Source organism: Anoplophora glabripennis, unplaced genomic scaffold (genome assembly GCF_000390285.2).
Source record: "Anoplophora glabripennis isolate ALB-LARVAE unplaced genomic scaffold, Agla_2.0 scaffold369, whole genome shotgun sequence".
NCBI classification, from domain to species: domain Eukaryota; kingdom Metazoa; phylum Arthropoda; class Insecta; order Coleoptera; family Cerambycidae; genus Anoplophora; species Anoplophora glabripennis.
The window spans coordinates 40,388-68,200 of record NW_019416678.1 but is presented as its reverse complement, the minus strand read 5'-3'; the positions used below and the strand labels follow the sequence as shown (position 1 = coordinate 68,200).

At 32.4% G+C, this 27,813-nt stretch overlaps 1 protein-coding gene across 2 annotated transcripts in view; it reads right to left on the bottom strand.

Annotated features, from left to right (window-relative positions):
• Positions 1-3,247: 3,247 nt before the first annotated feature.
• LOC108908174 (intersectin-1) overlaps positions 3,248-27,813 on the bottom strand; it is a 43,576-nt gene continuing 19,010 nt past the window's right edge. Inside the window, exons 7-19 of one of the 2 annotated variants that reach the window (XM_018712107.2) lie at positions 26,684-27,783; positions 26,437-26,630; positions 26,096-26,375; positions 25,844-26,023; positions 20,799-21,072; positions 20,571-20,744; positions 10,593-10,855; positions 10,304-10,541; positions 9,907-10,238; positions 9,629-9,857; positions 5,915-5,986; positions 4,092-4,316; positions 3,248-3,656 (exon numbers count right to left, since the gene is read on the bottom strand). In XM_018712107.2, the coding sequence (XP_018567623.1) occupies positions 3,505-3,656; positions 4,092-4,316; positions 5,915-5,986; positions 9,629-9,857; positions 9,907-10,238; positions 10,304-10,541; positions 10,593-10,855; positions 20,571-20,744; positions 20,799-21,072; positions 25,844-26,023; positions 26,096-26,375; positions 26,437-26,630; positions 26,684-27,783 (3,713 nt within the window). In that variant the 3' untranslated portion in view covers positions 3,248-3,504. Of the gene's footprint in view, positions 3,657-4,091; positions 4,317-5,780; positions 5,880-5,914; positions 5,987-9,628; positions 9,858-9,906; positions 10,239-10,303; positions 10,542-10,592; positions 10,856-20,570; positions 20,745-20,798; positions 21,073-25,843; positions 26,024-26,095; positions 26,376-26,436; positions 26,631-26,683; positions 27,784-27,813 lie in introns of both variants that reach the window. The other variant, XM_018712106.2, reaches the window with a different exon arrangement.

Genomic DNA, 27,813 nt, shown 5'->3' with positions numbered 1-27,813 from the left:
CCTTTGACGACGATACTATGTCACAGCCACGTTTATCAATGGTACAAATGTTTTCAGGAAGGCCAAAAAGACAACGAAGATGAGGCGAGACCTGGTCAATTGTGAAAGTTCTTCTAACCGTTTTCTTCAACGTCATTAGAATAGTTCAATACGAATTTTTATTGCTCGGTCTTACAATTAACAAGGAGTACTACTACTACAAGTTTTGCACAAATTGTGCGAGGCAATCAGAAGACAACGACAAGACACTAGAGACAACTCGTGGATTTTGCACCACAAAAACGTACCGGCGCATACCGCTTTGCTTATCCAACACTTCTTGGAGAAACATAACACCGTTGTGATACCGCAACCACACTATTCTACGAACATGACTCTTGTCACTTTTCTTATTTCCCAAACTCAACAGGATGCCCAAAGAACGTTTTTCAACAATAGAGAAGACAAAGACAAAATCGCAAACCGTATTCAAGACAATACTTAAAGAGGCATTCCACCAGTGTTTCTCAAACTGAAAACTACGTCTGCATAAGTGTATAATATTACAGGGAGGCTACTTTGAAGGGGATGGGATACAAATTGAAGATTAGATTTCTGAAAAAATTAACAATTCTCGTTACTTTTCAATCAAACCTCGTATAAATTTATTTTTAATAGATACAATAAGCACAGTAAAATATTACTTAAGTGCCTAGATTTTTTTTACCAGTCGTAAATATCGATTCTTGCTACGGCGCTACGCTACTTTTATAGGAAACTTAGCTTCAAGTTTTGAAAAAAAGTAAATTTTTTTGTTACATATCTCAGGAACTCGTAAATAAATTTGCACGACAACTGAAGACTAACGAAGAAAACTTTCGAATTTTTTAGTTAAGTCGCCCTAGTCGCTCGGTAGTCTTGGTAGACTTGGGAAGGCGCAAATACCAAAGAACCACGAAACAGCTCCAAAGCTTCACTGCAATTGTTAATAGATTTTACTTCCCGTACAATACGGCGCATTTGAACTACGTACGTCTGTATATACATACAGTATAATCACCCTGTATACACAAGGTGATTCAGAATTTATCCAAAAAAAATAGTTTTTTGAATGTACAGGGGACTTATAAATACAATTTTGTAAAAAAAATCAAAAAGGGCAGTTCGAAAATGATTTAAAAATATACTTCTGTACGGCACTGGAAACTGGTCCACTCTGTAAAACCTGACCTAGCACAAGGCGATCGGCACGGCGCCAAAGAGTAATAAAAAATGAACGGACAAAAACTTGAAAGAATTTCACAAATAAATAGAATTTTGTAACACCTATTTTATATCAGCAAATTCAACTGCTTTTGTGATTTTAATTACTAAAATAGTTTAACATACCTGATGTAACAACAACTGTTCAAAATTCCTACAGAACTAACACAAGTGTTGTCTTGCGTCAACATAATTTAAAACGATATCCATCAACTCCGAGTTGCTATACACGTAAGCCATTTTTGACAGCAACTACTAAAAAACTATTGTAAACACTATCGCAACGACGTTAACACTAATTGTAAAATCAGATTTCAGTATTCCGAGACGCTGAGGCCTTGTAGCTCTCCATGCGCATTGCGTAAAGCGCATAACACGAATGACACTACATCAGTTGTCCAACAATGCAATGGTTGAACTATAAGGATTTTATAAAAATATTTATTCCCAAATTTTTTTGGATTTGTTGAATTACTCTGTATATGAGTGAATATAATAAACAAACTATTAATTTTAACAAAAATGTTGTTTTTATTAACTTCCCGGCTCTTAACTAACCTATACTAGAGAAATAAATATCCAGCTCTTAGCTAAAAATCGAGGATGATGAGCGCGAAGTTTGCCTATCGCCCAAATACCAAAATCATCGAATATGTGTCTAGTCTAGACACAGGCCATCTACTTTTCAGCGAGGTTTCCGATTTTCTTGATTCTTAATAAAAAAAAATAACTGATTAACTCAGGTTAGGTTTTATTGTAAAAAAAAATGTATTATACTAGAAAAAAACTTGCGCACTTACGCTCGTTCGTAACTACTATATCGTACGTTTTAATAATGGTGTAAACTCGAAAAATTAGAATTAATATTTAAATTGGGTGTTTTATTGCGCGTTACGGTTTTAAGTTCCCGCGCAAAAACTTTAGCCACGTCTACCGAAGCTTTAGCCATCTTGTATCGAAGGTAGAAGACGTTTATTTAACAACAATTATCATAAACTACCTAACAGTTTTGTAGATTTTAATTTAATCCCGGTATGTGCAATTATTCAGAGGGACTTATAGCGGATCGACGCAGCGACTACGCTCGGGATATCGTGCATTCTATTGCATCTACCAAGGTTTTATACTGTTTTTACACCCTTAAGATGATCGGTAGATGTCTTTTTTGGTTCTCTTAGACCCTTGATGGCCCCGCTTCCGACGCGGTAAAATCGAGACGGATCGCCACCCAAAGCCATATACTATATACTCAAATTCTAATCTCATCTACCTACTCCACATGCAGCAAGTTACAAAAATAAAAAGTAACATAAATGCTGAACCCCAAGATCCTAAACCCCTTACCCCAATCACAGCCAGTTTCTGATTAAAAATTTCAACAACAAATTCAACGCGTCCATACTATACGTCCATATTGATAGTTTTATAATTAATAACTCACATATACAGGGTGTTTCAGAAAGACCTCCCGTAAATTCAGATAGTGATGGTACAACAAAAAATTTTGTCTATACTATGTGTCTATCTCCTCTTGTTTTCGAGATACAGAGTGACAAAATAAAATTTTTTAAATAGAATTTTTACGAAAATTTCCAAACGGTGCAAAATATTTTTATGAAATTTGGTATTCCGAGGTTTTTAAGGACGTCAAGTACGCTGGTCTAATTATTTTTTGTATATTTTATAGAGGGTGCTAGTTATGCTACATTTGTATTACATTTTAAGATCTAATTTTTTTGAGGTTTGAAGTTTATTTCGGACAAAAGCAGAAGAATTTTATAAAAAATAATGTTGAGTACATTTTCCCTATATTTCAATAGTAGGTACTTAAAATAAAATACATACCTAATTATATTTAATTCCCTGTTGTAGAAGTCAAGAGCCGCCACTGGTACTTATTATTTTTCATAGAAAAAATGAACTGTAAATAGCAATTACATACATGTATTTTTTTATTACAAATATTACATTTTGTTATAAATACTGCAGAGAAGCATACAATAGTATGATTATATGTATTGTCAGATAATAATACTAATCATACATATAAATGAAACAAAATATTATCACCGTAAACGATGAATCAAAAAATATTTGTATAAATATGTATATAGTGAGCAAGTGAAATTTGATTGAATAAAGGTTGTATACAAATTATTAAACATCAAATATAACAGTATAAAAATAGAGAATTAATAACATTAACAGAACTATACAAATATATTATCTACAGTAAAATCTTAAACAAAAACAATATTTCGTCTAATAGCTATTAAATAGATGTAAATCCAATTTAACAACAAGTTCTCCGGATTCAACTTGATGTAAAATTAATTTTTTAGTTATTGGACCATTGTGATTTTGCGATTCTTTCAGTATATCCTTCAATTTCAGTTCAGCTCTACCTAAAAACTCTAAAAAAAAAATAATCAAATTATACAGTGTGCTCGTAAAGTAACACGTAATTCTAAAACTCAGACAGGTTGATTTTGCTTTTCACCAACTTTTTTGCTTTATTAAAATGGACTATAATCTGATGCAAAAATATTAACTTTTTAGTGACACAGTGATTCAGTGAATTAGTATGCATGGATCCAAATAAGCATTGTATGTAATCCTTTTTTTAATGCACTTGTATGTTGCCAAACTTACTTTTGCAATTTTACATGTGTGCAGTAAAAAGAATCTCATACACAATACACTTTTACTTTACATCCTGTAAACAAAAAAAACAATTTTTGATTGATATCCGACAGATGTCACACAAAAATTAACTTTTTAATACAGTTTTGAAAAAAAAATTATTAATATATTTTTCTATGAATATGTATATATATTTAAAAACTTACCGTCTGGCGCAAATGGATTTTGTTCCAACACAACAAACGTAAGCACTTCTTGGTTAATATTCCTTAACTGAAATTGCATACTGTAATTCCACACAAGAGAAGGTATTTGTGGTATACCACTTTGGGGAATATTGCCGTTATTAATGTTTTCTTTTGCAATATCAGTTTGTTGTTCCTGAGGTCCCAATGTCACTTTGCAATAAATATTTTCATTATGTGATTTTCCTAAAAAGTGTAAGGATCTGTGTAAAACCTGTTTTTCATGTAACATTTTTCAATTAAATAAATTAGTATTTGTAATACAGAAATTGCGGTAAATTTCATGAAGTGGTTGTAATTTATTGGTCAATTTTAGTACTTTTTAGTGACTTCTAAATAGTAGCAATTTTAGTTAGGTACATTTCACAAACAAATGTTATGAACCCTGACATATATTTTATGGCTTTGTGGGACTGAGACTTGATAACATGTTGTTTTAGGGCTTATAAAAATTGTCTGAAACCTGTTTAAATATATTAATGATATTATAGATTCCTTTGTTAAATACCATACTGATACAATAAAAGACATTTTCGAACAAAACACTATTTTATATATGCAACTTATCAAGGCTTCATTTAGAATAAATTATTACTAAGAAAATATATGTCTTTAATATTACTACTTTTTGCAGCACAATTCGAATATAAGGAATTGACATTCTACACTTCTTATCTATTTTGCTATTGCACCTACAATAAAATTTTATGATTTTTTTTTTTATTTTAAAACAATACTTAGGAACACAATTTATTATGCTTTTTCCTTAAAATTTCCTTAAAAAATAATTTGATCTTGAGTTAGAAATATTATTTTGTTTGCAAAATTACCACTCTCATATAGAAGACAATGTTTGTCAAGTAAAAAACATTTTCTGTAGAAATTAAGTTAATTGATGCGAAATATAACGCAAATATAGTTAGTTTAGTGTTAAAAAATTAAGAAAATACAATCATAAATTTAACATTTTTATTTTCGTCTTAAGAATGAAAATCGGATTTATTTTTAAGACAAAATTTCTAAAAAACTTTTTTTACACAGAACACCCTGTATAGTTATACATATTTTGTTAAATAAAATAAAGTTTAAAAAGTTTATCTCTAACTGTAAGAGAAATATGGCGAAAAGAGTGTCATAAGTGCAATATATGCACTAGAAAGTGATTGTGAAACAAACAAGGACCTTAACAGATGCAGACTGTCAGCAAAATTTAGTTTTCCCGGAAGCACAGGTTTATTTTTGTGTGGGAATTGGACATTTTGTAGAGAAAGACCTAATTAATCGGATTTGACATGAAAATTTTGCAGTTTTTATACAATGTGGTAAAAAAAAATTATTAAATATGAAGTTCAGAAAACCTAAAATATGTATGTAAAAATATACAGCATTTACAATTAAAAAAAATAACAAAAGTTTGGTTTACATATTTTCAAAATGCAACTTTCAATACTGTTTTGAAATTACAAGAAGAACTCTGATTTAACTTTTTCCAAAAAGCAAAAAGTTAGAAGTAGTAGAATGTTATTATGTGACCAACGTACATATTTAATAAATAATTCATAATTTGGCACTGACAATAAAACTACGTTTACTTTTGTTTCTACGATTTATACTTAAATTAAAATTCTATATGTGCTTAATTACCAATACCTTTTTTTCGAGCATAACTACAAGTCTGAGCGTTACATATCTTATTGATTTCTATGGCTTCCAGTATAGTAACACACAACCACCTGCCAGCACTAAGAACTGAAATATCGTAATAGAAAGATTATAAATCTTACCGGATGAAATAAAGCGCTTTCCCTTTTGCACAAGAACAAGAAGACGCCCACAGGTTGGCCCCATTTGGGGTTCTGCATAGACAAAGAAGCAATGTTTACAAATATCCAAAGCAAACCCTGATAATACAAGGTATTAGCAACATGACTGCCTTAATTTAATAGTATTTAGCGATTAACAAGTTTTCGAATCAGTGCAAATATTTAAAATTATCCTGATTTAGTACAAAGAATAATGTGTTGAATATGTAAGTATTAGGGGAGAAATATTTGTTATAAACATATAAAACAAAACTTTAAAAATCCAATGGAATAAAAAAAATTATAAAAACTTAACACAAAGAAAAACACCATATCAAAATTGCTTATTATTTACAAATTTTAAAGCATTTCTTAAACATTTGGATATGGACCGATTCAAATTTTGGCACTCATGTTTCTAACAACCTGTATGAATTTACACTAACAACGATATCCCTTTCATTTCTCTTACAGTAATACTACAAGGCATATCCACAATAGGTACTAATTTTTTTTTATATTGAAACAGCAGTATACATATGAGAAATTTACATACTCAGAAAGGTGCAACAAACATTTTTTTTCGATGTAGTTTCCTTCAATAGGCCCATTCAGTGATATATAATTTTAAACTTTTTCTTTCATTTTCTGATAGTATTTAACCACCTAAATATATCTAAAAAAAATTAGGTCAATAGGATTAATAAGTGATATATTTAATTCTGAATATTTAAGAGCCTTAAAAAGGTCAACACTGCGGGAGAACAGGTAATGACGTCACAATACCGGCCACTCGGCGATCAACTCGCGAGCAGTCGGAGAGATGTGTAGATATTCGCTATACTTTTACCTATATTATATACCTATATTTTTAAGTGCATAAATAGAGAGTGTATAAGAGATATACATCAAGTCTTGTTGAAATGCATTTTTCACACAACATATTTATTATAAACATAGAATGTCTTGGAATATCTAAATACATTTTCGGATTTTTCTCAATGACGTAAATGGTTCGCTTTTCTACATTTTTCTTTTGCGTTCCATTTTTGTACAAATCTACCCAATGTGCTACACTCGGTACTTGTGGATGTATGCGACGACGTGTATGTGCCAGTAGTACTTTGACTAGTATTTGAAGCAACTCAGAACCACTCTCGTTTTTCATTGGTTGCCCATCTAGGGGGTTGTAAAATATTATTATTTAAATAAATTGCTTATAGGTCCCCCTCGCCACGTATTTCGAAATTTTTGTGGATGGGAACGTTTAGATGGGGTAAAAATTTTTTTTTTTCGGGATAAATTTGAAAATTCTGCTCTAAATGTTTAAACAATAATATTTATAACCCCCTAGACGGGCAACCAAAGAAAAACGAGGGTGGTTCTGAGTTGCTTATAGGTCCCTCTCGCCGACGTATTTCGAAATTTTTGTGAACGGGTACATTTAGATGGAGTAGAAATTTTTTTTCGGCATAAATTTTAAAATTCTGCTCTAAATGTTCAAATAATAATATTTACAACCCCCTAGACGGGCTATCAAAGAAAAACGAGAGTAGTTCTTAACTGCTTATAGGTCCCTCTCGCCGACGTATTTCGAATTTTTAGATGGGATAGGGATAGAATTTTTTTCCGGCATAAAGTTGAAAATTGTGCTCTAAATGTTCAAAGAATAATATTTTACAACTCCCTAGACGTGCAACCAAAGAAAAACGAAGGTGGTTTTGAATTGCACACCGTGGCTTGGGATATCGTGGATAACATCACACAAACTTTTAATTTTTCGGTAATGAAATATTTTATTCGGAATCGATCTTGAGGTACTTTTGCAACCTGGAACTATACAATATTTGAACAATCCTCTGTATCAACCCATTTAGACATAAAAACAATGATTAGCGAAACTGACAAGCGAACCACACACCGTATGTATTAACACAGAATGGGATGAGAGCGAGCGCAATGCTCTGCCAGTCGCCCGTACCGGTATTATGACGTCAGGCAATGGTTTATCAACGTTTTTCCGCGCTCTGTTTTCATTAATTTATTTCACACATTTCTCGTTGAAACAAAAAATTGATTTTTGGCATGCTAACTAATTAAAGGGTAACTTTTTGGAATATGCAAAAAAAAATTCTACTGAATGGGCCTATTTCAATGCACTTCGTAAGTCAAGGGATGAGCTTTCTGATACCTTTGTCAAAAATCTCTCGCCGTCTCTCGGGCCCATTGCTTTATAGCACTGTGGACCTCATAGTTGGTAAAAATCAATTTTCCACCCATAAACACCTTCAGAGAAGAGAAAAGATGAAAATCAAAAGGTATCAGGTCAGGACTGTGAGCGGGTCGGTTGATAATATTCCAACCGAATTAATCCAGAAATTGGTTTGTGGCATTGGCTGTGTGCAGAAGCACTTTGTCATACAACAAGCACACTCCCTTTGTTAACATTCCCCTTCTTGTGTTCCGTATCACCCTTCATAGTGCTTTCAGATTTCACAGTACTGTGCAGTATTAATTGTCTCCCCATAGGCCAAAAAGTCAATGAGGAGAATGCCTTTATGGTCCCAAAACACAGTTGCCATGATTTTTCTACTTTGATCATCATGAATATTTGTTCTGCCAGCTTTATACTCACGACACCACTGGTACACATTAGTACCTTTCAACACACCATCCCATAAACAGTTTTGATTTCGTTAAAAATCTAGAATGGCATCTTTCCCTTTATAAAAAGAAACCGGATTGCCCTCCTCGGGCGAGATTCGAAATAGCATCACTCATTTCAACACACCACTACAACAACAGTTCTCAACTGACTGAGACAAATGAGCACATGTTCTGCTCCCAATACCTTGACCTTGAGTGTTGTGTTGCCAACTTTGTCGGAAACAAAAACCACAGAGCATCAGAGTGCCAGTACTCGTACTTTGTGGATATGCCTCGTAAATGCTTAAGAAAAATCACAATCCACACTCATAAAAAGAAAACATTAATAATTAATATATTAAATACTACTTATACATCACAACAAACAGTTTATAAAAAAAATATACAGTTTGTTACCCATAATAAATGATATTTTCATTATAGATATTTTTTATTTCTCTGATCTGATCTGATAAATCGATAATATGAATGCTCATAACTATTTAGATAAAAGAGGTTATACTGTATATATTGTTCATATTTGTTTTATGTTGAGTTAAACATAATTTTGAGAGTTTAGGAAATTGTACACTGAAGACAGTAACATAAAAATATAGACTAATACATTTACTGCAGTATAAAATTCAATTTTTATGAAGTTACAGTATACGTGTTCCATATCATAGTGTTAAAATTTCTCATCGTAAAGGAGACTCTTTATTTGTTTCCAAGTACAAAAAACAAAAATATTTTTATTACTAATTAAACATTTGTGGAACAAGGTAAGTTTTTATCTGGTTTATGAATTAAAGTCTCTATTTACTTTTCATAATTTAAACGGTCACTTTAACATTTTTTAGACTTAGAATTATACAATTAATTCTTCTTTATACCCCAAAATTGAAACATATCGATATGGAACATGTATGTTCACAATAAAAAAAATTTACACTACAGAACTGACTGTTGAAAACCAAATATCCCTGTCTAGTTGATGATACCAAAATAATTTTAATACATATATTAATAATATAATTTTTAAAATCTTACGTGTTTTTCTTTTACCATGACGGCTGATAGAAATAACCTTGGCATGTGTTTCTTTCGCACTCTCAATCTTTTTCAACCACAAACTACATTCGTGTACTGTAGACGTTAAAAGTGCAATTTTATAATTGTTTCTTTCATCGTACATATTTAACACTCTATTTGAATCCGTTCCATTTTCTACAGTGTCAGTGCTTTCTCTATGTACAGATAAATGTTGTATCAAAAATGGCTAAAAATGATTAATAAAAATTTGTTGAAATAATGAATTGTCAAATTACCTGTTTGTACATCTTATAACTTATATTACTATTCCGTTGGAATGTAAATTGAGGTCCTATACTTCTATTAGGTTGGACTAACAAAAAGAAATCGTTAAATAAGAATCCTAATAATTCTTTGCTGTTCTTAACTTTTATAAGAATGCCAAAGTGCAATATTTGTCTTGGCCCTAACCTATTTGTATTACTATTAAAAATTATGTTTAAGTCACTTTGAACACATTGTTGCAACCAATCCATTCGTTCCTGGTTTTCCTTTAAACGAACATTCTCATTAACGCTATTTAAAAATTTTTCTGCTATGTGCAGTGCTTCCTCTAAATACTTAAAATCTGCAAAAACAACAATAAATAATAATGCTAATAATATAATAAAATCGATCAATGAAACAGCTTACCTAAATGATCTGTTGGAGTATTTTCCATGATTTTACTTATAAGTAGAGGATACCTTGTTATTCGTTGCATAGGCTTTATCAAGAATGATGAGAGAGGCATTCCTTTTGTAGCTACATTATTTTGGCACTTTTTTACTAATTCCCTAAAAGCTGTCGAGTTTTCTGTCAATTTTTGTAAGAGAGTTGCACTATCTAACTGTTTTCCACAAAATGTTATGTAAGCTGTCATTAAAGGTAACTAAAAGAAAATATTTTTAGTCATAAGAAATTAAGTTGGTAAATGTTTTACATGTCGACAAATTATTTGTCCAACTGTGTCATTTTCCGCGTTATAATTGTTCAGCAAATCTGTTAGAAAGTATTTGTTGCACTGAAGAATATCCTGCCAATTCACAAAAATATTATCAACATCTGTATCAGAAACTAATTTGCTTTTTCTTAAAGGAACTTCAAAAACTTCATGTACTACTGACATATCATGCACATAGGTCTTTTCTGTTTGGATAAATTCGTTAATGCACTCCTGACGTTTTCTGTCCTGAGTTAACTGCCCTATAAAAATAATATAAAATCAGCAAAGAAATTATAAATAAATGAAGTGCTACTACAATCAGTGACGGCTTGTGAAAATTAAAGTGGTTATATTTTGAAAATGAAGCATTTTTTTAGGGAATAATTTTGATGCTCATACAGGGTGATTCACAAACGGTGACCAAATATGACACCTCTTTGGTGAATTTTAAGGGGAGTATTTTGTATAAAGTTTTTATCTAGGACGCTTCGTGAAAAAGATACAGGGTGTTAAATTTAAAAAAATATTTTCAATATTTTTAAATAATTTAAAAACTAGTAAGTGAAATAATTTGAAATTGGGCACGTATTTATGTAAACGTTGTCCAAAATCTGAGGCCTTTTCCTAAAATTTAGATACTCCAGTGGCGGAGATACAGGCTATCTGATACAAAATTTAAATCCAGAAAAATGAAAATAAATGTTCAAATGCTATGTTCATCAGAATTAAAAAAATATATACCAACACAGTTTAAACAAGAAAAAGTATTTAGATTCAAAATAATAACCTATGGATGATTACAAATGCATATTATGTATGTAGCATTATTTTTGTTGGATAACACATACTGACAAACCTTTGCATACAAAATTTCCCTTCATTTGTGGAATATACAGGGTGTAACCGTAAGTGGGAGTCAGATTTTTTAGGGGTAATATTTCTCCTGAATACGAATCTGAAATTATTTTTTCCAGAATCAAATATAGTCGAGTTATAATTAGCTTTTTAAAATGTACTATAGTTTTTGTGTACCCCACTGGGCGGCATAAACTGAAGCATCCGGAATTTGTGTATTAGTGCACTATCAACGTTATCAGTTGTTTTTAAATTAACCAACATTGTGCAGTGACAATGGAAAATAATATGGCAAATAGATTGCTTTTCTATAACTTAAGACATGTTATTTTAAAATCACCATATTTTTATGATATCACTGTGGTCGAAACGCTGAACATTAAAAACAAGCATTGTATTGTTTCTAAAATATGTATAAAAAATTTACATGATTTATTAAATATTAACTAATATTGGTACCTATGTATGTAGATACGATACTATTTGTAAATATTTTTATTTAATCAACTGTTAAACAGCGAAACTAATGAAAATTAATTTTGTGAAAACAGATTGAATTAATATTATGACTTGTTAGTCTAGTCTAGTCATATTCTTTTGATATTAATGTGGACGAAGCACTGAACATTTAAAAAAAACACTGTTCTGTTGTGGCATGCCTTTGAAAGTGGATACACCGACTGTCTTCGCACCTGGTATAAAATAGGAATGGCTGAATACTTCACTACTTCATTTGGTTACATTTTTGGTCTTCGACTTTATCAGTTTATGCGAGGGTGTTTATGAAGTGCATTTGTGTGGTGTAAGTAATATCATAAAGTTATTTTAGTTAGTCTACTTTTTATCATGATGTCAAATAGATTATGCCAACTTATAAGTACCGAATAAGAAAATGTTGGTCAGATTGGTTCAACATTTAAGAGATTATGTTGGCTGAGAACAAATTAAGAGAATGAAAAATTAGGAACCAGAAACTTTAAACACAGTGGAAGAGGATCCTGGTACCAGCACTTGAAAATTAGCCACAAAATTTCAAGTTTTATGTTATAAAAATCTGGTGAGTAAACAGATTATTTATTTTTATGTATATCATTTATCATTATTGATTACTGCTAGGTTATTTGTTCAGTACTGATTCATGGTTCATCTTATTTAAAAGAATTAAATTTTAGTTTTTGTGGGATGATAGAACTTGTGGTGGATACCCACTCAACTAAAGGAACCCTCCAAAGAGGAGTACCTTACGGCAAGTGGTGTGGAAATTTGTTTTAATAACCTTTCCTTTAAATATAAAATTTGACAACAATGCACAGCCCAGTTCCCAATTGTGCATGTGCTGCGACTAAAGTGTGCCGTTATTTGAGGACACATTTGTCACTTATCACTGTATAAATAGGACCCCCCACTCAAAGTTACACCCTGTATATACGTACTGAAAGAAAATGTATTATTACTTACCTATGTAAGAGACAACATTAGTTATCTTTTATAACTGTGCAAGCTTATCGAGTATAAAATATACTGAGTACCATTAAAATAAAATTCAGCTATAATTATAATATATTTAATAATGCAATATTACTATTTTAGAATCGAGTATTTTAACAGATTTTTATTCAAGTTACTAACAATAATATAATCAGTTTAACAGTAACGAGACACAGATACATTATGTATAATTAATTATTAAGTTTTGCTTTAAATCAGAATCGTTTAGTAGGGTGGTCAATATATAAAAAATATCAACTTATACTAGTAATATATTAAAAAAAATCTTACCATAATAAAACACCCACCCTACCAAACTTACTGAAGAGATAAAAATCAATGTACAATAAACAAAATTCATTCATTCCATACAATTTTAAAACCTAAACTGAGCAACAGAAATCACAAAATACAAAAAGTAGAAATATTGCAATGAAGTTTTGAATGATAAATGATATAATAAGCAATATAATATACATATAATATTAAAATAATCCACTAAGACATTTGCTTGTGCTGAATGCTGATTTAACAGAGTTTAAAGATATTTGGTACTTGGTACTAAAAGAGATACCAGATTCGTTTTATTTTTAAATACACATGCTAATACATTCACTACTAAATTCTAATATTATTTTTCCACTACTCAGCTTCGTGTGGTAGGATGGGTGCAGTTATGTTCCTACAAAACAAAAAGAATTAAGCAACGTTGTACTTATCACCAGTTCAAACACAGCTTTTCATTACGATATAAACTGAATATTTAAAAGTGCACTTTGTAAAGTTTGAAATTGGAGCAAATATAAAAGTAATTTTATTGTACACTGCTTCTCACCTTTTACAAAGTGAAATTTTTGGTTATACAAAAAACAAAGAATCATTTAAAGTTTGTATTTTTTTTAAGAAATGGCAAAATATACAAACAAATAAATACCGTAAAACAAAATATGTAGTTCAAGAAAAAACTATAGAAATTAGAAAATATATAGAGGGTGGTCCTGGTTTGAATCAAGAAACTTCACTAACTGATGGAACAAATCATTATAAGCAGAAGAAATCTCACAGGAACATGAGTCGTAGTACTTTTTTTCAACATGCAGTATGTTGATATTAAAAAAAGAATTTTGAAATAGACTGATGAAACTTAAGGCAATGATTTATTAAATTAGAAGTAAAAATGTGTTAGGTTGACTTCTAAATATGTCAACCAGTAGAAGTATCAGAATTTCAATGCCATCCACTATTTTAGAAACTCGATTAGTGCTTTTTAAATGCCACCGGTATTTCTAATAAAAATTAATACACCAAGACTGTGAATTAATTTTTACGGATTTAAAAAAGATGGCATAACTTATACTATATTGCATCGGACACTTCGGTAACAAAGCCGGGAAGTTTTAATTTACCTTTTTAATTAAAAAAAAAGTGCTGCTGAAAGTCATTATGTAATGTTAAAAATTACAGTGAACATCGATAAAAAAAGTGTGAGTATTAGTTTCAACATTTTAGAAATGGTGATTTCGATACAGTTGACAAAGTACGTCCTGGTCTAAAATAACTGAAAAAGTTCGAAGATGAGAAATTAGAAGCATTACTCAACAAAGATTTATGTCAAACGCAAGATGAACTTGCTGATTTAATTCATTGAATGTTGAACGCATAACAGTTTCCAAATATATAAATGCGCTCGGTATGATTTAAAAGCAAGGAAATTTAGTGCCATACAAATTGAAGCTGAGAGATGTTGAAAGGAGATTTTTCACGTGTGAACAAATGTTTCAACAGCAAAAAGGAGAGCATTTTTTGCATCGTATCGTCACTGATGATGAAAAATGGATACGCTATGACATACGCTAAACATAGAAAATCAACGAGTTTGCTTGGTCATGCATGAACATCGACGACAAAGCCGAATGTTCATAATCCGAAGCTCATACTCTATCATTTGGTGGGACCAGCTTGGCATTGTGTACTATGAACTGCTTCTACAGAATGAAACCATCATTGGTGAACAATACTGAAAAAAAACATCTACACAATTGATGCTCCTGAGCTGTGCCCTGAACAAAAAACGGTCGCAATTCGAGCAAAGGCACGATAAAGTAATTTTTCAACACGACATCACTCGCCCACATGTCAAATGAAGTCAAACAATACTTAGAAATTCTGGAATGGGATGTTTAACCCAACGCGCCACATTTACTAGATATTGCTCCATCAGATTAATTGTTCCGATCCATGGAACATGGCCTGGCTAAGCCACTTTTCCAATCTTGCGAAGACACGAAAAATTGGATCGATTGTTGGATAACATCAAAAGATGAGTTGGTCTTTCAATGCGGAACCCGTATGCTGCCAGAAAAATGAGAAAAAGTAGTGGCTAGGGATGGACAATACATCAAAAATAATTTGGCCGCCCAGATACTGGGATTTAAGGCTGTTAGACTTTTTCTTTTGATTTTTTTGAAGTCTAAGGTTTATGTCAAGAAGCCTACAACCACCTATGCCTATATTGAACGAGGAAATTGAGCGCAGTATCATTGAAATTCAGCTGCATTTGTGCAAAACGATCATGCAAAATTTCCACGAAAGAGTGCGTATGTAGAGGTCTTTTAAAATCTCATGAGCCGCGAAAGGCGTGGCATATCCCCATAATTCTTCTAATAAGCACGTTGTGAAAACATCGACTCAGAACTAGACCATGTGCATCATTACAAGTAGAAATGAACTAAGGCGCTCGGGCATCAATAAAGTCAATTGGCGAACGTTCGTTATATATATTTTTATTGTTTAAATTAAAATAATAAAGAATAGGGCATTTTATTATGATATTTGTAATCGGATCAAAGGCTTGTTTACGATAGAGCTCGAGAGAGACTGTGAATAATTGGTGTAATGTTTTTAGGATGTATAATAATTTAGGCGACGGTCGGAATTATGTTTCTGCGCATATGAAGGTCAAAGCTCATAAGATTTTAAAACATCTCTACCAACAAAGCCATTTTTGTCAAAATTGGAAGAGCTTTTTCCTCATCCAAATATAAGAATATTATCCTGTGTAAATATTTGCCTTTCTTTTTTAGTCACAGATTGGAAAGTATTTAAATAAATAATAAATTAAATATCTTCTGAACAAATGAAGATATTTAAATAAAATTAAAATGACACTTAATGTGGAAATATCTGAAAAAGTCAAACCCATTGAGTAGATATGTATACTAGTTACATTTCCCTTAAAACTTATTAAACACAATTAAAAAAAAAGTTATTTTTGGAATGTAAATGTCGTGTATGAGGTACCACACGTTTGTAAACATTTTTATTGTTACTTTTTCAAAAAAAAAACATCATTATTGATCAAAATATTTGTTTATCCCTGCACCGTTTTGAGGAAAATTAACTATAAATATTGTAAACACTTCATGACAGAGATTCTAAAAATCAAAACTTTCGCAGAGTGCTTCCAAACCTTGGTGAAATATTAGAGCAGATAACGGACTAATACTCTAACCTTTTTTTTTGTTTTAATTGATATAATGTAGTACCAGTAAAAGCAATTCAATCAATGTTCAGAATACACATCATTAAAGTAGGTACATACAAATATTTATCGCAAATTTTCACAAACAAGGTACAGATGATCGATATTAAACAAAAGTGCGTATCTTTAAGATTTTTATTTGGAAGACTGAATTATTTACTGATTTCAAGATAAAAAAAAATCTCAATTACCTGAATCTTCACCCCTGTGAATGAAAAAAAAATATTACCCAATAAGATTTTTGCACTCGATAAATAATCAAATATATGAGTCATAAAAGAAAATGTGTTTTTGGCAGTGCACCTTTATCACCCTGTAATTTGTTTACTTTAGAGCTTTAGGACCTATATACATAAGAGTTTTTTTGGTTAAAAAGACGTTTCCTGTCTTTGTTTCAGTTTAGTACCATATTTTAGAAACACCCAGTAAAACAGAATTTTAAATACAGGGTGTCATTTAGTACACGATAGAACTCGCACAAATATAAGTTCATATGAACTTGTATGTTTTTGAGACACAGGGTGTTAGTTTATAAAAAAAAAAATCTTTTTTTTGAAATATCTCAAAAACTACTTGGTCGATTTTGGTAAAATTTGACTTGTTTTTAATAATACTTAATTTGATTTAATTTAATTTAATTATTTCAGGGGTGATGCTGGGGCATCCTAACTAGGTATATAAATGGAAAATTTGAGCACGCAGAGAAAGCAAAATAGACAGAAAATTTTAAAATAAACAAACGTAAAAAAGTAGTGGTGTGCTGAAAGGACCCCGCACAATCCTTATGGAAAGTGCCTTGTGGCTAATTTTTTTTTAAACTTTGCTATGTGATAGTTCTGATCGCGTGGATCAAAAGTCTCAATGGGTACAAAGTCTGAAAGTCCTTTATTTTGGATCTATGGCCCCCGAAAGTTGAATTTTTTTCTCCTTATACTGCATGTTAAGAATACAGCATTGATTATTTTTTGTAAAATTACATTGCATTAATAGTATAGTTGTTACGATTTCAATTGGAACTGCATAAAAACACTTCTCATAAATTCTACGAAATCCATAGGCATCCAAAAAAATTTTGCCCTGTCTCATATAGATATACTATAGGCTTTTTTTCGCGAGTGAAGTCGTATGTTGTAGTATGTGTAGTATGAGTGAATATTACGTTTTTGCGAGAATAGTCAGTCATTTAAACTACTATGTGACGTTACAAGTTTAGATCAAATGACTGAACTCTTCACCCTTCAGCTGAATATTCTGTTGGTATATTCAACTAGTANTGTTTCAGTTTAGTACCATATTTTAGAAACACCCAGTAAAACAGAATTTTAAATACAGGGTGTCATTTAGTACACGATAGAACTCGCACAAATAAAAGTTCATATGAACTTGTATGTTTTTGAGACACAGGGTGTTAAAGTTTATAAAAAAAAATATTTTTTTTTTGAAATATCTCAAAAACTACTTGGTCGATTTTGGTAAAATTTGACTTGTTTTTAATAATACTTAATTTGATTTAATTTAATTTAATTATTTCAGGGGTGATGCTGGGGCATCCTAACTAGGTATATAAATGGAAAATTTGAGCACGCAGAGAAAGCAAAATAGACAGAAAATTTTAAAATAAACAAACGTAAAAAAGTAGTGGTGTGCTGAAAGGACCCCGCACAATCCTTATGGAAAGTGCCTTGTGGCTAATTTTTTTTTAAACTTTTCGATGTGATAGTTCTGATCGCGTGGATCAAAAGTCTCAATGGGCACAAAGTCTGAAAGTCCTTTATTTTGGATCTATGGCCCCCAAAAGTTGAATTTTTTTCCCCTTATACTGCATGTAAAGAATACAGCATTGATTCTTTTTTGTAAAATTACATTGCATTAATAGTATAGTTGTTACGATTTCAATTGGAACTGCATAAAAACACTTAACTCATAAATTCTACGAAATCCATAGGCATCCAAAAAAATTTTGCCCTGTCTCATATAGATATACTATATTCCACGCTATATTCCTATTTAATTGGCAATATTCTCAAATTTTTTGTAAATAATCTTCCCGAAGTGCAACTATATGTTGTGATTCCATAATTAAAATACGATTGTCGTTTTTTATGTTTAAAATCACATTGTAATAAAACATGTCGTATTATAATCATTAATAATATAATTAATAATTGTGTGCCGTATTACATCTCTGATAAAATCGTCAATATTCTTTAATTTTGTATTTTTCCGTTTCCTCTTTGTACCTTGATCAATAACGTCTCCTTCTTTAATTACGCGATAAATTGTGGTTTTTGATGTGTTAGTTAATTCACTAATCCGTTTCCTAATTCCTTTATCACATTGTTCACTATTTTCTATTTTCAAACATTCATATATATTTAAAATAATACGTTGACTATGTACGTGTAAATTTCGACAAAAACCGGTTCAACTATTTGGGAATTTTCCTAAGTTATTTCGTTATCCTCCGCTTCAAATTGTCTCCAGAATGCCATGCTAAATTACTAGATAATGATGTATAATATTGATTTTAATAACTATTAGCCTTTAATAGTTACGATATGAACAAATAATAATATCAACTAACAAATAATAATACGTATTATACCAACAACATATCACGCTAAGCACTGCTCTGCACTGCACTGGCAAAGCCAAGTGAACCCGCTCGACACCAAAAAATCACAACATCCCATACAAAAAATGATTTACGACCTAGTGGACCAATACAGGTTTGCTCTGACAAATAGCGCGCCGCCCTCGATTCTACATCAGGCGGACTGGTTTACCAATACCGGACTTACCGAATTGCTATTCGAGTATAAATTATGAGACTTATCATGGCCAAAGTATAGGAAGAAATTTCAGGAGAAGTGCAGACAGTCCTGTGCTTTAAGATTCACAGGTTCTGATTGAAATCGTAACAACTATAAATGGACCTTGCCCGATGCATTAGAGATGTTTTCGACTTCCAGTTAATACCAAAAGTAGCCTTTCACGGGAATCAGCACGAGGTCAACTTCAAAGATCATTAACGGCTGCCAAAACGCATTTTAGAAAAAAATGTTTTAAGTAAAAGTTTCACATTTTTCGATGTCGAATCGAAATCCGCAATAAAAAATATACCATTAGGTATATTTGAAAAAAAAGACTTTCAGTCCCAATAGGCTACTACTCCGATCGGAACCGGAAGTTGAAAACATCTCTAACCAATCGGGCAAAGTTCATTTACTATTAATGTAATGTAATTTTACAATAAAGAATCATTGCTGTATTGTTACTATGCAGCGTAAGAGGGAAAAAATTCAACTTTCATTGGCTATTAGTTCAAAACAAAGGACTTCCAGACTTTGTGCCCATTGATACTTTTGATCCACACGATCAGAACTGTCACATAGCAAAGTTTCAAAAAAATTAACCGAAAACCACTTTCCATAAGGATTGTGAGGGGTCCTTTTTCTTTAAAATAGGTATCTAGTTAGGATGACCCAGGACCACCCCTGGAATAATTAAATTAAATCTAATTACATCAAAACCTCTTGTAATTAAAAACGAGCCAAGTTTCATCAAAATCGGATGTAGTTTTTGAAATATTTGAAAAGAAGTTCTCTTTTTTATTAACTTTACCTTCCTGTATCTCCAAAATGAAACTTTAAAACATATGCTCCTTTTTATTTTTACGAATTCTATTCCCATTCCCATTAAAACTGTGTAATGATAGAAAATATTTTAGACCCCATTTTTTTTCTTATTTTTGTGTGCAAGTAGAGAATACTGCACTTATGATCGGTACATACATGAAAGGTTACAATTTATAGACAAAAGTAAATCAGACAAGTACGTCAGTTCAGAGGTTAGGCCATCTCAGCCGAATTTCATGGCAACCACAATTAAATAATAAAACGCTTCCGATCATAATTGCGTTATTGCGACATCAGTAGCAGTGTTGCAATTATAATAATGTCTTTTCTCGGTTTCATACAGATGAGGACATCTTTTGACGACCAAATCTTAATTGAAATTAAAGGGTAATGGAAGGGTTCATAAAACTGAATTGATAGATATATGAAAAAAAAAAAATTATATTTACTTACACTGCTGCTGAAGAGGAGCCACATAATTACTAGGGAATAGACCGGAAACTCCATTTAATTCACCCCTCCACCAAGCCTCCTCTTCTCTAGCAGTTACACTAATAATATCATCTTTTGCGAAAGTTAATTCATCAGGATTACCAGCAGCATAAGGATATAAAGCAATTACTTTATCTAAAAATACCAGCAGCCTTATTTATTATCATAAAATGATTTGGTTCTATTTACCAATAACGACTTCTTGTTGCATCCGAGTGGTTGATACTGGGGTGTTTCTTCCACTGATTTTTCCACTACTATTTAAGACTTTAACGTAACTTGCCGGAAACCATCCGACTTGTCTTTTTCTTCCTTTGGCCTGTAGTTCGCCTTCCCACCAACCAGAATCTGTCTTCTTACGAATCATTATTAATTGACCCCTAGCAAGAGATAACTGCTCTGGGCTGGTAGATTCATAAGGTGCGATTACAGAAGCTATTTCTGGTTTTTTACTTTTCACAACCTGCAATTCAAAATTTTTCATTTTATAAATTTTTTAAATATTATACAAGGTGTCCGGAAATTCCATTCAAATAATTTCATTTTACATAAGTAAACAAGAATTTTTCATATGAACATAGGTCTGCAAATCCTAAGGATGTTATGGCAGTTCAAAGACAGCACCCAAGAACGGGTTATTTCTTTTATTTCTCTGATTGAATAAAAACATTAAAGGAGGCTTATTACGGCCCTACATTTAAAAAGAAAATCATTAAGTATACTTACAGTTGATATAGCAACCAAAATCTATTTATTTACCATGTTTGTCAAAAATTATTGAACTAAATAAAACTATTTGAATAACAATGTTCGAATTTTAAAAATGCCGCAATATTAATTTGAAGAAATTACCGACATGCATTTTATGTACGTATGTTAACAGTTTTACTCTAGAAGTGCACAGATTATATCACGAAGCCTTTCCAAATCGTCGACTTCCTACCGCTAAATTATTTAGTACTCTACATCGAAGGTTGAGGTTTCACGCCAAATAGGATTAATCGTGGAACAAACCGTACTACACAGACGCTGCAAGCAGAAGAAAGGATTCCTCAATTGGTTGCAGTAAATCCATATGTCATCACCAGAAGAATTTCACTACAAGAAAATATTCCTCAAATAAACAGCTCAACATGAACAACTCCTGTATCCACAACATTTACAAAGAGCTCAAGCACTGAAACCTCAAGACTTTCAATCTAGATTAGAATTTTGTCAATGGATACAAATGAAATATCACCAGTACTGTTTCTTTATCAATAAAGTGTTGTTCACAGACAAAGCAGAATTTACGAGCGAAGACATTGTTAATTTTCGTAACAACTATGGCAGATGAAAATCCACGAGATTTTTGAAAATTGATTCCAGGAAAAATGTTCTATTAACGTTTGGAGCAGGTATTTTGGGAGATAGATTAATGGAACCGTTACATTATGCCTCAATGTTAAAACAGACCTACATATTTGAATATTTTGATAAATGCTTTGCCAAATTTGCTTGAAGATGTACAGGGTGATTCACTATATTTTGATCCCTCTCATTAACTTCTTTGTTTTTAAAGTTACAAAAAAAATATGAAATACAAAAGTTGTACGATTTTTTATGAAGTTTTTCAAAACGATAGTAGAAAAACAAATGAAGTCTAAACAAAATGGCCGCGGATGTTAACTTAAAAAAAGAAAAAAAGGTTTTTTATTAAGAAAATAAGATATCTTGCAATAGTTAGATCTTTTTCAGGCATTTGTGCGTTTTTTCCAATTATGTAAGGATTTACAAATTTAGTTTAATTGATATGGTCCAAAATGCGTATAGGTACTTTTAACTAAATCTCACTAATTAGGCCGTAAGAGGCCTAATTACTCATGAACGATGTTATATGGTAGTGACAGGTAATGTCATGACAACATTATTATTGATTGACAGTTTGTGTTATTATTTAATTAAAATAGGTTACACAGAAATAGAAAATTGAAATATTATAGTAATTAAAATAGAGTAAAGTTCTCCATACTCTATTTTAATTCCTAATAATCAGCCCTATTCTGTAACTTGCATCAAAATGCTCAGATTGAGTCGAAATGTTTGCAATTCGTAAAGTTCAATATCTATCGCGTCGATCGTTTCCTAAAATTGGTATTCTGTAACTCAAATCGTAGAAGTTACAAATTGTAGAGAAAGACCTCGATTCGATGCCGGTTTAGCGTAATGGCAACAATGCATTGCTCTGCAATTATAGACTTTAATAGCCAAGTGACATTTGGAGAGGTTAGAAATTTCAAAATATGAAATATGCAAAAGCTAAGATAAATGTGCTTTTACAAGATTTAGCGCATGTATAAGAAGTGGAATTTATGCACAGTTGCCTTGCAAATGTGTTTTAATATGAAATCCCATGTTCCGTAAATTTAATTGTACCTACCTACTAGATTATATACTTTATTTTAAAAATACATTCATTTTGCTGTAATCTTTCGAGAAGGTCAGTACTGAAAAATATTAATGATGTCATTTCCGACTCCAATAAAGAAAAAAACTTCTACAGACCAGCTGAACTGCATGGTAGATTTCATTACGCTGCACAAAATTTTACCTCATGGTAAAACTAAGCCCTTTGATAGAGAATATTATAAACCATGGACAAATTAGATAACTAAAAAATATACCTATACACGTTTACACGTACGTATAGACGTACAAATATTTTATAATTCTGCGATTTAAAACACGAAAAGGAAAAAAGATTTGTTGTGTTGTGAGGTTATGCTTAACTCAAACTGACACATCTAACACAACAGCGCATGCGAGACCCAATCTCGATATCTAAAACTACCACTTCGACAGAGTTTGACTGATCGACGTCGATTTCTACCAACAACTTCGATAGTAAACGTCGAAACAAGTTATAGAATACCGATGTTGCCCAATTTCGATTTGATGGGTTGATCTCGATTCGATTTTATACATTTCTATTCGATTAGGAGTTACAGAATAGGCCTGAATATTTCAATTTTCTATTTCTGTGTAACCTATTTTAATTAAATAATAACACAAACTGTCAATCAATAATAATGGCATTACTACCTGTCACTGTCACGGCCTACCATATTACATTGTCCATGAATAATTAGGCCTCTTACGGCCTAATTAGTGATATTTGGTTAAAATACCTATATGAATTTTGGACCCTATCAATCAAACTAAATCTGAAAATCCTTACGTAATCAGAAAAAAGTCAGAAATATCTGGAAGAGGTCCAATTAATACAAGATATCTTATTTTCTTAATAAAAAACCTTAGTATCTCCCTTATTGTTAGAGATGGACCCAACAAACCCTATATGACTATGCTCGACACAGAACATTCTATCTAAATATGTAAAAATATACACAGTGTTCCATTTAAATTAACATAATTAACATCTACGGCTATTTTGTTTGGACTTCATTTGTTTTCTACTATCATTTTGGAAAACTCCATAAAAAAATCGTGCAACTTTTGTATTTCCCATTTTTTTTATAACTCTAAAAACAAAAGAGTTAATGGGGGGGTCAAAACATAGTGAATCACCCTGTATCCATCAGATTGAGAACAGAAACATTTTTTATGCATGATCACGCTCCAGCCCATTTCAGTGTCTTAGTTCGAGACTATTTAAATCAAATTTATCCAGAACAATGGATTGGACGGAGTGGGCCTATTGTGTGACCTCATCGTTCGCCGTATTCACACATTTGAACATGAACAACAGCTTTGAACAACAGCTTCGATGTTCGGCTTGTGCTTAGACACCTTGTCCTCTCGGTGTCGTGCACGCTGTCTCGGTCATCATGAAACCTCCTGAACACAGTTTGTAACACCTGATACGTTTCTGTGGCTGTTTTACCAGTTTTAAATCAGAACTTGATTGCTGTATGATGTTCAATGTGCGTTTCCATGACAACTATCAAAAACTCGCTTCACGCAAAACTTTATAACTTCGTGATAGATACACGTATACCGATGAAATTTTGTTCTGTCGCTGGGAAAGCTTCCCATTACATAGTTCCGTTGACCACACACTTCGTTACAATAAAAACGTAAAAGTCGGACTGTGTATTGTATTTTTTCTATCATTGATATTAAAATATACATAAAAATGTGTAACAAAAGCCGGGACACGTAGTAATTTATTTATTAGTTCTCGGAAGGGATGGGCCAAAAAGTAAAATATTTCAGTCAACGCTAATTTATCGGAAAGTTAAGGGCTTTCAAGTAGGTTTAACGTCGCAAAGATCGTCCTTCGAAGCAGGCCTCATGAAATTTAGGAATATTTTTGAACAAGTTCACTTAGACCGTCGGGGCCATGTGACAGTCATCTGTCGCGTCCGAGAGGCGCCAACCTATGCTGGGACAGAACAAAGAAACCCATATTTTTAATAATACGCGAAACCACGAGAAGAGCGTAGAGGTTCCAAAATTAGAATAAAATCAAATTGTTAAATTGACAATAATTAGAAAGGAAAGTAATAGATCAAATAGCTGGTTTTCAGGCGGATTTTCCAAGCTATTAAGAATATATTAAATGAGATTGACTAATCCGTCCCGTATTGCTACACGCAGTCACTAGAGGAAGGCTAGGGTTACTTGTAAGTTTCAGTTAGTCACAGAATTATTTATATAAATGTAAGTTCAGTCAATTAGGTAATTATTAACATAGTATAGTTATACCAAAGTGTCCCGATATTCAGGTTCCCGCCAATAAGATAAGAACAGAAACTTCTGGACCCAAGAAATGGGCGTGTCGAAGCTAGGTGTCAAATTCAGGAGAGATCCGAAAAACTGGCACCACTTGATTACCTTGTACATAAGCGACATACGGTAAATGTCTGGTATTCAATCTCTGAGCATACAACATTTCTAAGTTCCCACATATTAATTAAAGTATAATGATAATTATAAACTCCCTTTCGAGAATTGAATAGTAAACTCTTTTGAAATCCAGACTCGTTAGGATACTGGTCATAACGATATATAGATAAATAAAGAAATAATCCCTCAGGTTACAAATGTATATATACGTTATAAAGGCAAAATTGCAGTTTGACATTCCATACGAATAATTTTTCTTTCGAATTTGAATCCAATGTATCCGTCACCTTACACATTATTAAAAAACGTACAAGAAAATGCATCACAAATACTTACATGACAAATTGTACAGCGCAATCATATTAAAATTATAAAACATTACAAACCTGAGCCCCCGCTTGTATAGCGGCATCTAATGGCACTTCCTTCGTTTTACTCTGGTTAATTTGCGAGACTTCGTTATCAGCTTGGGCATTTACGTTTTCGAGTGCCGTTTGCACAGCTTCAGCAGAAACCCCAGTAGAAGCGGGCTCAGGAGGTGCAGCATTATTAGTAGCTGAGGAAGTCTAGCAAACACAAATCGACGACACTAATGTTAGTAAACAAACATAAAAAACACAAAAATTCACGTAACTCACCACATCCACTTTTTGAACGTAATTGCTCGGAAATATTCCGACATTATCGCCGATTTTTCCCGTCCACCAATCGCCTTCCTTTTTATATACCGCGATAACTTCCCCAGCATTAAATGTTAAATCACCTTGTTCTTGGGACTGGTACGGGTAGTTGGAAATATAATACTCGGGTTCTCCCTCTAAAGCGGTTACATTTGGTATAGTTAACGGTTCTTCAACTTGATTTGTTTTCGCGTTTGTTGACACAGCTTCAGAAACTTCGGGAACTTCTGCAATACCCCTAAAGATGGTAAATATTTTTACATTTAACGATATATTTCACCTTTAACTCGAGATCTTACTCTAATCGTGTTGCTTCGGTATCTTCGGGATACATAACACCTGACTGATTATACGTTACATCTGAACCAACCATCCCCATATCTCTAACCCCAACGCCATCTACTGGTTCTACATAGGACTCTGGGAACCAGCCTGTGTGACCTCTTATCTCACCTGCTAACCATCCCGGTTCTCCAGTTTGTTCGGTTGGTACCTAAAATAAAGAGAAGTGTGGCAGCATTGATCGATTAAAATATAAATGCTTACATTTATAATATCACCGGGCTGGAATGATATTTCGTCGTTATTTCTGGCTAAAAATTCATAAAGTGCCCTGTACTTGACGATTCCAGGCATGGCAGCAGTTTCAATTGGTTCAGTTGGTTCAGTACTAGTTGCCCAGTTGTCTACTGGCCATTCAACTGCTGCTTCAGTAGCACTGCTGCCCCAGGCGTCGGTAGTCTTCCACGCATCAAACCCAGAAGTGCGATTTGCATTCTTCATTTCTAAAACTGTGTTTCTCTTTTGGTCATAGACGCCGTATAACTGTTCACACTCTGCAACTAACGATTTTAACTGATTTTGTAACTCAGCCAACTGAGAATTATTGTTGTCGATATCCGATAACTTGCCATTTATTTCTGTCTGCATGTCTTCTATTTTCTTTTTCAAGTTTTTTATAGTAATTTCCTTATTTTCGAAGGCTAACCTAGATTGCTCTGCGTCTTGTCCACTCAACTGTGCGTTAATCTTATTTTTTGCTTCTAGTTTAACTTTCTCTTGAGACAAAGCAAGCAATTTAGCATTTTGTTCCTTTAATTTATTCTTAAGTTGAGACATTTCTTGCATTTGGGAGTCTCTAGTTGACCTCATGCCATCAATAGTTGTTTTAACATTAGAAACGCCCAACCTAGTATCGCATATCTTTTGTGACAGTTCTTTAACCTGATCGTTAAGCGACGATAATTCAATAGTCAAACTCTGATTCTTGGCTTTTAATTTCAGAACATTTTCCTGTTCCCTTTGTCTTTGCTGTTGCAAATCTTGCAAGCGCTGTTTTTCCCATTCCAATTGCCGCTGTCTTTCCATTTCTTTTCTTGCTGCTTCCCTTTGCTCGGCTTGTCGTTTTCTATCCTCTTCTAAAAGTCGTTCCTTTTCCTGTTGCTCCCTCATTTGTTTTTCCAATTCTTCTAAACGTTTGCGCTCAGCCTCTTGTCTAGCTTTCTCTTTCTTCTCTTGTTCTTCCCGTTCCTTCCTTTCTCGTTCTTCTCTCTCTTGACGCTGCTGGTCCAATAGTGTCTTTCTCCTTCTTTCCAATTCAGCTTGGCCCTTTTCGAAGTTCTCTTTACGTTTATCCTCAAATGAATCTAAAATTATCAAGTTGTAAGAAATCTTAA